This window comes from Triplophysa rosa, linkage group LG7, assembly GCF_024868665.1.
Source record: "Triplophysa rosa linkage group LG7, Trosa_1v2, whole genome shotgun sequence".
Taxonomy (NCBI): domain Eukaryota; kingdom Metazoa; phylum Chordata; class Actinopteri; order Cypriniformes; family Nemacheilidae; genus Triplophysa; species Triplophysa rosa.
In genome coordinates, this window is record NC_079896.1 from 4,680,788 (window position 1) to 4,693,139 (window position 12,352).

The 12,352-nt window shown below is 37.3% G+C and overlaps 1 protein-coding gene across 1 annotated transcript; it reads right to left on the reverse strand.

Annotated features, from left to right (window-relative positions):
* Positions 1 to 472: 472 nt before the first annotated feature.
* Positions 473 to 7,235, reverse strand: fam83c (family with sequence similarity 83 member C). Its single transcript, XM_057338926.1, has 4 exons — positions 6,452 to 7,235; positions 5,657 to 5,824; positions 5,160 to 5,284; positions 473 to 3,060 (listed from the first exon to the last, which is right to left on the reverse strand). The coding sequence occupies exons 1-4, from the start codon at positions 6,947 to 6,949 to the stop codon at positions 2,115 to 2,117; spliced, it is 1,737 nt and encodes a 578-aa protein (XP_057194909.1). The 5' UTR covers positions 6,950 to 7,235; the 3' UTR covers positions 473 to 2,114.
* Positions 7,236 to 12,352: the final 5,117 nt, after the last annotated feature.

Below are 12,352 nucleotides of genomic sequence, written 5' to 3' on the forward strand. Positions count from 1 at the left end.
TTATATTGCATTTCTGTCAATAGATCCTCCTTAATTTTACATAATGGTCCTTTAAGGGAAACTGTTTAAAGGGAAAAAGCTGACATGAGAGAATCTGAGAATTCATAGTTATGCCAAACAAGCATTTAGCTAGAAGCACTAAAGACACACACGCGCACACACGCAGAAAACAATTCAAAGTGTTTCAGCAGAAATCAAACAATTCTGTAGCAACGAACCCCTATAATTTAAGCTTCAAACCATCTGCATCATAAAATAACATGGATCTAAATCTAAGGATTTACGGTGATGCTATCATATTACAGCTAAACTATACTAGCATATACACCAACGGGACAATAACGTTTTGTTTTTTCCAAGCTTGTTCACTGGGGTTTCCATTTTTAAAGTGTGAGCTCTTTAAATTCTAATGGATTTTGAATACGTGGCAAGTTTTATCATTCATCAGCTAGAACAAAAAAAATGCTCCAAATTGTTAGAAAAAAGAGACAAATAAAGTTTATTGGTTTATGGTTGTCATCTGTTTGTAACACTGTTAGAAAAGTTATGAAAGTCACACATAACAGATGTAAAAAAGTAAGTTTATACATTATATCCACATAATCTAAAACACCCCCCATAAAGTCATGCTAACAGATCAGATTTTTCATTTTGATGATTTTTGCCAATATACACATTTATGAATAAAAAAAAATGACAAACCAAACACATTTTTTAAGATATTGACTGAAAAAATAAGGACAAACACAAACTACTGCAGGCACTGGCTGACTAACTGATAATAAACCAGTAATGTCTAAAAGCCGTGGGCAGGTTCAAGGCCTTAGTAAAACATATTTTGCGCAGGTATTCAGCAGGTGTTTGCCTTTAATGGCTTGCATAACAAAGGTGAGTAAAATGTGTACTCAATTTCATATAGTCACACTCATACATTCTATGTTATGAAAGTTACAAACTAATCTTAGATCGGGACATTTTTAACAGCGTTCTACAATTTGACTCTCCATTTCTCCGCCACCACTACTACTTTATATTAAATCAGCATTTAATATTCAGCGTCAGGTTGACTTTAACAACTGTACTCATTTCAAGTTCAAGTATTCACAGTATTCCCTTTGTCAGACAAAAAGCATTTAGATTTAGAATGTGCAAGCCAAGTAATCTAACCGGTTTGGAGTCAAAACCAACTCCAAGGCAAGAACGCCATCATGTCAAACATTTAAAGCTAGTTAATATTTAAAGGCACTATAGGTGAGCACAAATACTTCTATTCACATTTTTACAATAAGCACTTGTAAATATGTGAGAAAAGCTTATACTTCATTTGCTAAAACATAAAAATGTTTATTTGCAATTAGCTTGTATTGTATCAGAGTCTAAGCCTCGTAAAGTAATACAGTACTTACATAGAGCTGCTGATCGCAGCGTTACCCAGAATGCATTTCAGTGTCTCTTAAATGCATCTTCATGGAATCACATTCTAGTACAAATACATGAGAACGTCTGGAAGACTACACATCTGTAACCCCCTATATGACGCTACACTGTAAAAAAAAATCCTGTACTTTTACATACAGATTTTTCACATGTTTTTGAAATACGGTAAAAAAAACGTCAAATAACAAAAAAGACTGCAAATTCACCAGAAAAACAAGTCTTTTTTTGTTATTTTACGGTATTTTTCTGGCGCCCCAGCTCCCAGATTCCGTTTTTTTACAGTGAAGGGTAATACTTACTGGCAGAGGCATTGACTACATGTTGGAGATCAACAGCATCTGCTTTGCTGGTTGATGTAAGGAATAGAAAAACAAAACCTTGGACAAAAATGCCCGTTTTGTATAGTTTTATATACAGCACAAAAACACTACTAGTAGTACTTTGTACTAATGCTGCCTCTGAATTTTATAAGATGAGCAAAGACTTTCTGTGTCTTTCCAGAACTCAAGGCAGCATTTATACTTGTACTTTTTAATTGTTATTAAAAATACAAAATGCACAAAAACCCCACACGTTTCATCTTCCATTCTGCTTGTGCATTTCTGTCTTTACACCTGATATGTACAAAAGTTCAAGAAAAAAATCGACCGAACAGGCCCAGAACATGTACCACAGTGTTACTGAGGAAAGTTGTTCTTTAGCTCAAATCGACTATATACCTGTTTGGATTTCATCTTGTTGTATTGGTTGACCAGGTCCAATTTGCTGTGACCTAACGTCATGCGTTTCTCATCCTGTCGATGTATCCGTTTATCTGATCCCAATGGCATGGGTCCTGGCGGGGGAAGACCTTGCTTGCTCTCCGGCTCGTTCTGAGAAAGATCCGGGCCGCCAAATGGAGAGGTATGAGCGGGCATCTTCGTGTAGACGAGGGGATCCTTCTCCTTGGCGGAAGGCACAAATAATTCAGTGAACTTTGTAAGAAGCGGGGTGGTGGAATTTCGATGTTTACCAGAGACTTTGTTGTCGGCTGCAGGTGGTGATTGAGGTTTCGGAGTGCTGTAAAGACCTAAAGCCTGGAATTTGGATGTTTGTCCTGCAATGTTTGAGCGGATATAATCCGATGTTCCTCCTTTGGACCATTCTACACCGGCAGACTGACCCAGCCCGGAGGTGGGACGTTCCCCTGTCTGGATACCGTTGGAACCTCTAGCAGCTTGGGTCCCTTGAGGAATTTGATGACCTCCTTTTGTGCTCCCTTTCCTTTCCTGCGTCTTTTGCGAGCTTTCTTGGTTCTTCTTATCATGCTTGACTTTGTAAACAGATTTAATGCCTGGAGGAGCAGCTTTCACGCTTGAAATGCTGCTGCTGGATTGGCTGCTGGAGTTCTCGGAATACACGCGCTCCTTGCTGCTGAAGTCTGGAAGCAAGTCCAGTCCCATGTGTGATGCCATCATTTTGAAAGAGTAACTAGGAAGCCCCTCCTCGTCTGGATTGTAAAAACGGTCTATTATTTGGGAGTCCGCGTACATGCAGCGGAATTCCCGATCGAAGCAGTCGGTGATGTGACCGGAGAAATGCATTAGCATGTTGCTATGCACCTGAGCGGAAAGCCACGTGAAACTAGAGGAAAAGAGAAAATTAATTCAAAATCTATTTCCATTTAATTTTGATAAATAAAATATTTCATAAAGCTGCAATCTGTAACTTGTGCCTCTCTATCGCCATCTCTGTTAGAAAAATTACTTTACATATCATAACGTTAAAAACTCTGACATTTAAAAACTTATAATTACAAATTATAAATCATTATTATAAATTTATTCCGTTGTGGGCTAGGGTGAAATAAGGCGACAACACAATCTCACGTGAATTCGTTACTATTTTACGAGGTTGCTAATTTATAAAAATGTGTGTGATCTTATTCGTACGTTTTCAGGCTATTTGCTTTCGTGCCAGTGATGTTAGTTTTAGGGGTGGGGTTAGGGGAGGGGCTTCAGTATTGTTTTGTTCTAATAATCGTACGTTTTTGTACTACTCACATCGTACGAATTCATACGAATTAGCCACTTTGTAAAATAGTTATGAATTCCTATGAGTTCAGGTTGGTTGTGAACATTAACTGTTTATGTACTGTAAGTGCTTAATAATTGTTTAACCTAAAAAAAAGGCGTTACAGACTGCAGCTTTAAACACCCATTTCATCAAATGCAACAATTAACACAAGAATTGCTTGTGCTACAATATATTTATTATAGAGAAGTTTGTATATTACAGCCCTCGACTATAGTTTTATTGACATATCAGCTGTCCTATGCTAACAGTGTTAAAGTACATTCACACTTAGCATCTGTTTATGGCATACCTCATATGCTTTACATAATACTGAAATAAAACAGCATGTGATATGTGGTCCGTGTCGTTGGATAAAAGACTAAACAAATTTCTCTCAGAAAAAGCCTCAATCTCTGTAATCTTTTTTTGGTTAAATAAGTTTAAAAGGTTAGTTTCACAAAACGATGTTTGCAAGTATTTCTCTTTGAACTGTGTGCACGTCGAGTCAAACAAAACACCCTGTTGGCTATTATGTGGGCAAAGCTTTTAACACTTGAGTGTAGACCTCACCCACTATCCACATTGTGTGCTAACACGATAGTTATACACAAGATGCTATAAATCTTGCTAGCAGTGAAGTAGCAAAACAATTTCTTCACAAACTCATTCCTCTCCTAGTAATTCCAACCCATAGTAACCGAGGATCAGATTAATCTAACTTCAATACGTAGCCTAATCTATACAAAGCTAAAATAGCTTGTCTGTGTGTTAACTCTCAAATATGGCATATGTATACAGTATGTGAATAAATAATGTATTGTATTTACCCAAAAGCTGTTGGGTATTAGCGTGGGTTTATGCTAGGGATTGATGCACATAATTAACACATAATTAAGTATTGATTTTAAAATTGGTTGGTAAAATAAAAAGAAATTAGCTGCTGAGGCTTGAAGCTGCTGGCTACGACAAAGCTGGTGCTAATGCTAATTCCAAGGTTGCCCCACTGTGCCAGATATCTGCAGAATCATCATGTTTTCATTGTTAAGCTGCTAAAGTCTCCAGATGTCTGCGCGGGCGCATGGGGTGAAGCTCATGAGCTCAACGCAGCCCATGCAGCAAACTCTGCCAAAACGCTGCCATGCGCTAAAATGTTTTACATAATACTGAGTGGTGTGTTTGAAACAAGATCAACCAGGACTGCTGGGTATGTGAACGTGAATAATTCAAAAGCACAGCTGAAATTCCTCCTGTGAGAACTTCAGCGTTGCTTTTGCTGTCAGAAATCGTGCTGCAACACGCTGTAACGTCCGTTAGAGCAACAACAGTTTCTCAACTGCTAAGGTACAACTCGCAAAACACTGTACGATTTTTTGCATTGAAACAATGATTGTTAGGGATTAGTCACCACTTTAATTAAAAGAAAATCTAAATAACACAAAAGAGTCTAACAAAGATAACATCATTTTCGTTTATGATTTTACAGCGGTGACGGCAACAACAGAAGTAGATTTTCTTTCCAGTTTTGTTTGTTAAGAGGCTTTCACAGCAATCGTTGTTTCAAAGCAGATTAACAGGAATTAGAGCCTAAATGATTTTTTGCAGAAATTAGTTTTCATGGTTTTCAAACAAAATAATGCAGGAATAAAGACAAGAATTAGAAATAGTACCTATAAGATCCAGCAATGACCTCCTCACAGTCAATGATCATGAATTTCTCTTGAACTTGACCAGCGAACTTCTTTCCACTTTTGGTGCAATACGTGTCCCCGCATACACTTCTGATCCTTATATTCTGGAAGACAACGGTCATTACATCACTACAGAACACTGAAGCACAAGTTTTGAATAATATTACTAGTACACTGCACTGCAAAGTAGAGAATGCCATCACAACAGGAATTCCAGAGAAATAATAGAAACAAAGCTGAAAACAAAAAACATATTTTTGTTTTGACAAGGCAACATAATAAACACAAGACATGAATGGGGAAAGGCAGCTTATTCAACTGTTGCATTATTTAAACAATTGCATTTATTCTGAATGAGCTGGTAACTTACGTAAGCCTTATGTTATGCTTTTCACTGATTCATATGTACCGACAGTCAGGACATATTCAATACTTGTTAAATACTTTTCCTATGTGACTTTCAGTGCTTGACTTACACTTAGGTGGGAATTCTGGATGTCTAGTTCTGAGCACATGTTCAAGAAATGACAGAGATTCTTCTCATCCAGCAGAATATAAACTGGAACTTTCCGCTTGTTGGAAGCTTCCATTAAATCACAGAACAAATCCACGTCTGTGAAAATATCCATGACTACAGCAATAACCTGTATTGTATAGAGAAGTTGTTAGGATGTGCATTACAACAAATCTTTAAATACACTTCACTTAAAGTTTACGTGGTTTTGTGTTCATATGATCAAGAAAATCAAATATTTGCAAAAAAAAGAGTTAAGGATTTCTTATAATGTTTAGAGCAACACGTTATTGCAGTTCCATTATTGTTCTCAATATATAAAAAGCCCTAAAAAAGTATTTGGCAACCTTTAGCAATTTTATCTGCAAGCAAGAGTTTTTAAAACTACATTTTTTAGTGTAGCCTAATTTTTTACAACTGGTGTCGGTGATCCTGAAAACTGAAGTGTCCAAATTTTGGAAAATTATTTCCTGCGCAATACATATGCGTACGCAGTCATATATGCTTATAGAACACATTGTATCTGTGGCACAAAGAAGGTTAGGCTTAAAATGCACTTGAAAACAGTTTGTTTACTCGTGACGTCACAGGAAAGTACAGGCCAAACGACAACAAGTAAAACGAACACAAGGTAGCCACAGAGGTTCGATGACGTCTTACTGAAAACATATTTTGGAAAGCATTAGAAAGCGCAACAGCTGCTAAATGTCAAAACACAACCTGTTATGCGCATGCGATTAAACTCAATCGTTCTCACCTTCTTCGCTTGACTGATGAGAGATCGGATCAGATCTTTCATATTTTGGGTCTTGTCCCTCTGAAAGTATATCTTCGCCTCTGTGGGGCCGTATCTGTTGGACATCTCCGGCCAGCCCAACTCCAACAGCGGAGGTTCCTCGTCGGACATCATGGGAAAATAAGTTCCCGATGTGAGCTCCGACACCGTGTCCCCTTCCTCCGTGTCCAATCCGTTCGTCCCGCTATCGGCGCTGCCGGATTTGGCCACATTTTCGGTGATATAGCGTATTTCAGGGGCCGAGAGAAAGTTCACCTCTCTTTCCTCCTGTAGGACTTTCCTGTACTCCTTTTCTCCGTGTTCCAAGAGCGCGTCCGTGGCGAGCCGTGCGGTTTCATTATGGCTCAGCTCAAGCGTCGAGCCGTGTCTCCAGGGGGTCTTCACGTCCTCGAGCCTTGCGGCGAGTTTCCCTTTGCGCGCCGGGTTCTGTATCGGTCGCAAAGCGTCTGAACTGATCATTTCCGCAACAAGTGTTTCTCCAAACGATCAAGATTGTTCAAAAAGCTCAAGTTGGTGTATTCCAAAGGGTCTTAGCTGACCTTGTTTCCTGTCATCGTAGTAAGAAAACACAATTCCCGGGGGCTTCTGCTCCTATTGTCACGCGCTGCTGAGAAACTCAATGCTGCTCTCCCCCACCTGTGCGCTTACCTGCCCTGCGATCACCAGCTGCACCGCCTCCCTCTTACGTCACGTGGAAAGAAAACAAGTCCTGCTGTCTCTCCGAGGAAGCGACGTGTCCGAGTGCGCAACAGACAATTTTGTGCGCGCGCCAGTGCGCCACTTGCACTGTGGGGGGACATACGAAGTTATTTAGACATAACGGCGGATTGGTATTACTGTTTATTATAAAACGGTCAGTTCTGGTCCTTGATTCTGATTGGCTGAGCCGAGTTCTAAGCCGTTATAAAATACCCCAATATATAACGGCTGACCGCACCACATAGCCTAAATATCATTTTATTTACTTTATTTTATGAAACCTTGCTAAGCATATGAAATAACCGTTTTATAAAAGCAATAAGGTTCGTTATTCCCAGATAATAACCTCTCAAAACTAATAACACACGGTAACCCGGATGCAGCAAATCATTTTGACAAATTAAATATAAATATATATATTAATAACATATATGACATTATATTTACAAATGATTAAACCAAATTGCCTGTTCGTGACATTTGAACGTTGTTTCTTACCTTAAAACCGAAAGTAAACGGATTTTCCTCGCGGAAGGTCTGCATTCGGTAAAAATGAGCTAATAAAATATTTCAAATTCACATTTCATGTCCATTTTATTAATATGTGGCAAGTAGCCGTGTAATAAGCGGGATAATGTACAAGCAACCGGCTGTTATCGCGAAATAAGCTTCAGTGCGATACAAGACCCTCCGCATCGTGTCGGGTCCTGATCACACTGTTGGGGCTTATTTCTGCAATAACAACCGGCTGCCTATACATTATCCCTTACATATACACCGTAACACAGTGTAACCATATACTGTAGATAACAGCACTGATACAAAATCTTGGCACAAGAATTTTATGCAATATCGTAGGGTAAATGTCACAAAACCTGTCAAAAACGTGTCTAACATTTATTCCCCAAATTGTGCAAAAGAAAATTAAACCTGTTTTCATGACCGTCAAGAAAGTTTGCATTGTGACATTTTGTCAAGTGTGCAGAAGCCTGCAATACAGAAACTGTTAGATGGAAATTACAAAATGATAAAGATCATTTTTGTTTTTGTTTCAATAACATGACGGTCAAATAATTCCCAATAAAAAGACTTCGAAATATGCCAGTACTAATAAATACATTTTATGAAGAATAATACTAAATAAAAAATACTATTTTATATGAAATATTAAACAGATAATATTAAATAGTTGAATATGCTAAATAATATTCTTGATCGCTTCGTTAACTATAATTTCTTCGAAATATCTAAAACTTGGTTCAAAATTTGTACATGGGCAGAATAACTGCTGATTAAGACAAAACTAGCATTGTGTGAAGTGGCTGGTATGATGGTTGTCTTTGAGAAGCACGAAGACCTTATTTGAATGGTAAATTCAGTGCCTGGGATGTGACATGTAAGGTTGATTTACATAAGTTATTTCAGATGATCACAGAGCCAAAAAAAGATAAAGCAGACATACTTGTAGGGCAGGTCTTTGCAGTCTTCTAGCTAGCTGTTTAAGCAAATGTTCCATTTTAAATGCATGTCATCACTGAGCAAACACTCATCTTCAACAAACATTGGAAAACGTATGAACAAAGCACATAAAGATTTCTTATACTCACATTTTTGTATTAGCTTTACTGTCGAGTCACTGGTTGTATAGTTGTTGTGTATTCCTCCGTCTGTCGTCCTGCGGTGGGATATTTTCAGGTCTTCCTGTCTTTCTCTGTGGAAAGGTAGCCACCACCCTGAAGCAAGGCCAGCTGAATCTGTCCATGACATGTGTCTTACAAAAGGAAAACAAATGCAAATGCAACCGTTTCCTTGTTGGATATTTTTAATTTCAATCTCAATTCAAGCTGTTACATAAAAAGTACTTACACTTTTATACAGTAACTTCCACATCTTTACTGGCTACAAAAATACAACACAGCTGCTGGACAGACATGTTTATGTACATGTCTAGTGGACTTTAATGTTATATCTGGTTCAGCCATCATATCTTGCAGATGTCTAATATACACAGTGTGGACACAGATGGTTTGAGAAAACCCACGCGTCATGTAAAACTCTGAATAATGGTTTTATTATAGTAATGAATAAAGATAATGTGTGACAATACACAATGTGCCCATGCTTTGATAATGAAGGGCAAAATTTGAATTTTACTTCATGAATAAAACAACTCCCCGAATTGTCCGGGGAGACAAATGTTTCCCTTTTGTGCTGCTAAACAGCCTGGAGGCTACACAATAAACCACTGGCAGATTAAGAGTCGCTCTTTGGTTGTTTTCAATGTCTTCGGGGATTCTTAAAGGTCCTATGTTTGGAACTGGTTGAAATCCACTGATGCATATAGGGTAACACTGGGATACTGGTGTCTAGAACAATGGTACAGAAATCGTAAAGATAAATGGAAACCTCTAGTTCCTGTTTTACGTATTTCCTGGAAATATGACGTATGGGATGAGACGTATGGGCGGAAGGGCCTTTAGTTTACATCAGAGAGATGTGATCTGTGTTTGGTGGTAGGTCATATTTCTCATTCTAAAGGACATTTTATTGGAGAAAAATATGAACTTCACATTTGATCTACTAATACCTTATTTTCCAACTTTTAGGAGTATACTTCTACATAAATCATCTTAAAGCTAACAGACCAACAGTTGCGAAAGGTTGCGTCCTAACCGGTTACTGTACTTTTCAAACACACTCATCATGCCTACAATGGAAAACGGAAAAACAGAAGTCAACATCAGGCAGCAAATTACAGTTGCATAAGTGGTTCATCATCAGCATTAATGCTAAATTGCTCAACAGCATTATTTGTTTTCAGTCGTATGTGGATACGACATAAGTTAACTATCTGCTTCAACATGACTGTATCATTAATGCAGCCTATGAACTCCAAATCGCCAGGGATTATACAGTTTAACATTAATTACATCACATCTTCAGAACCGACAAAGCTGGTTTGTCCTGATGTGCACGTCTGTTTCGCACGACAAATAGCTTCAGCTATAGATCAATTTTCCTATTGAAACATCTCAAGAGTTTATATTACATTCCACATCAGTCTGCAGCAAAGTATTGTGCGAGTAAACACAATATAATCCATTATAGATTTATGCAGTGTGTTGTGGTTTTAATACTAGACATAATCTGCATACAACACCCTAGCAACCACAGTTTGAGATGTGTAAAGAATGTAGACAATATGGCTTTTTTACATTAAAGAAAGAACTTATGGGTTTTGTCTGAGCATGATCATAAAATCTATTATTTTTATGTCATAAAAATAATCTTTGTGTCATATGACACATTTACCCGGTCATAGTGGGTAACAAATTAGGTCTGCTGAATTTTGATTTAATTCATCATGAACGATAATGATAGTGATTAAACATTGACACAAATGACACTTGTCATTTTGATGTGAAAATCCCATCTGTGAGGCTTTAAAGTTGTGGAGCAGAAAATACCCTACAGCTAGGGCAAGTACGCTCACTTGTCTCTGCAGGATCGAGGCCTCATAATACTGAACTGAGAGACCTGGCACATTCTGTTTCCTCTGACAACCGAATTCAACTTTCTTTTTTTGTAGAGTTACTGCAGCGCTAACAGTCAACAGAGACATACTGTTCTTTAACAGTGTCTTTTAAAAGATCTTTTTGGTATTACGAACCTGACATTTCATTGCCTTGGAACCACTATAGTCCATAAAACTTGAGATTTAAAATAGTACAATTGTGGAGCTAAATTTCATTACCATATCAGATGTTATGCATAAAATCCATAACATAATTAAATATAATTTCTTAAGAATTTATAATAATGTTTTTTCAAAGTCATCATTTTTGTGCATAGCATGCTACACGTTTTAAACACTGTTCACGACTTAATATTCAGTACATATTTTGATAACAATAGGAGTTTAATAAGCACGGCATAAGTTGTTTTTCAAATGAATAACAATTGGATTGAACCTTTTATTCATTTGTGTATGTTTTAATCATTACTAAAAGACAACTTGTCATAAAGCATGACCGAGCCGAGTGCTCCGAGACCTTTGTTTCATCGTTTAACACTTAAACACTCATTACTTCAGGAGTAATTTGCTATAAAACAGACTCAAAGTTCTTCATGATAGCAGGCCTCACAGGAAGAGACATGAATCATGTCATCTCAGCAGATAACCTTCAGATAACCAAAGACAGGGGTCTTGCTCAACCACTTAAAAGACCTGCATTATCAGGAAAATCAACAGTAATATAAATACAGGCAGCCTTTGAAAAGAGGGACAAAACTGGAACAGTTAAAGACAAGTTTGTTGTACACAAAGGTGTGTATTTATCTACTGTTGATTTATTTCTTTTTGATTTTATTATTTATACTTAGTACATATTTTTCTCTAAAAATGTCTATAATATTACTGTGATTTCCATTGCTGAATTACAGAAAAACTTAAATCAAATTTTTGTTTAATGTTATTATTGGAAATCTACGGGAATGCTCATTTCTGATTGGTCAATTGCAGTGTATTATTTATCAAGCCATTCATTTTCATTCATCAATTTTTAGAAAATAAACTCAACATTTGAAGACTAAACATCACTCCTAAAAATAAAGGTGCTTTCAGATGCCATAGAAGAACCATCTTTTTCTAAATGGTTCCATAAAGAACCTTTAACATCCGAAGAACCTTTCTGTTTTACAAAAGGTTGTTTGAGGCGGAAAAAGGTTCTTCAAATTGTAAAAAAGAGATTGTTCTTTAAAGAACCTTTGACTCTCTTTGTGGAACCAAAACTGGTTCTTCTATGGCATCGCTGTGAAGAACCTTTTAAGCACCTTTATTTTTAATTTCTTATTTTTAATTTGTATCTATTTAATAACAGCATTGCAAGACACTTAAGTTTGCTTTGGGAACAGAAAAGAGGGTGGCGTTAAACGGTTTTTGTAACAATTAAATCTTTTACTTCAATTCAAAAGTCAATCAGATTGCAGTTAAATGTAGGCCACATCAAGATGCACATTCAGAGATCTCTACACTGTTTAAGAAGGGTGTAACTTAAGCATCAATCGACAGGTACTGACTTCTACGGGAGAAGCTTCATAAGAGCATAAATCCTCTCTTCCCACAGTCGAAAAACACACCTAAAGCAAATGACTCGTGATAAA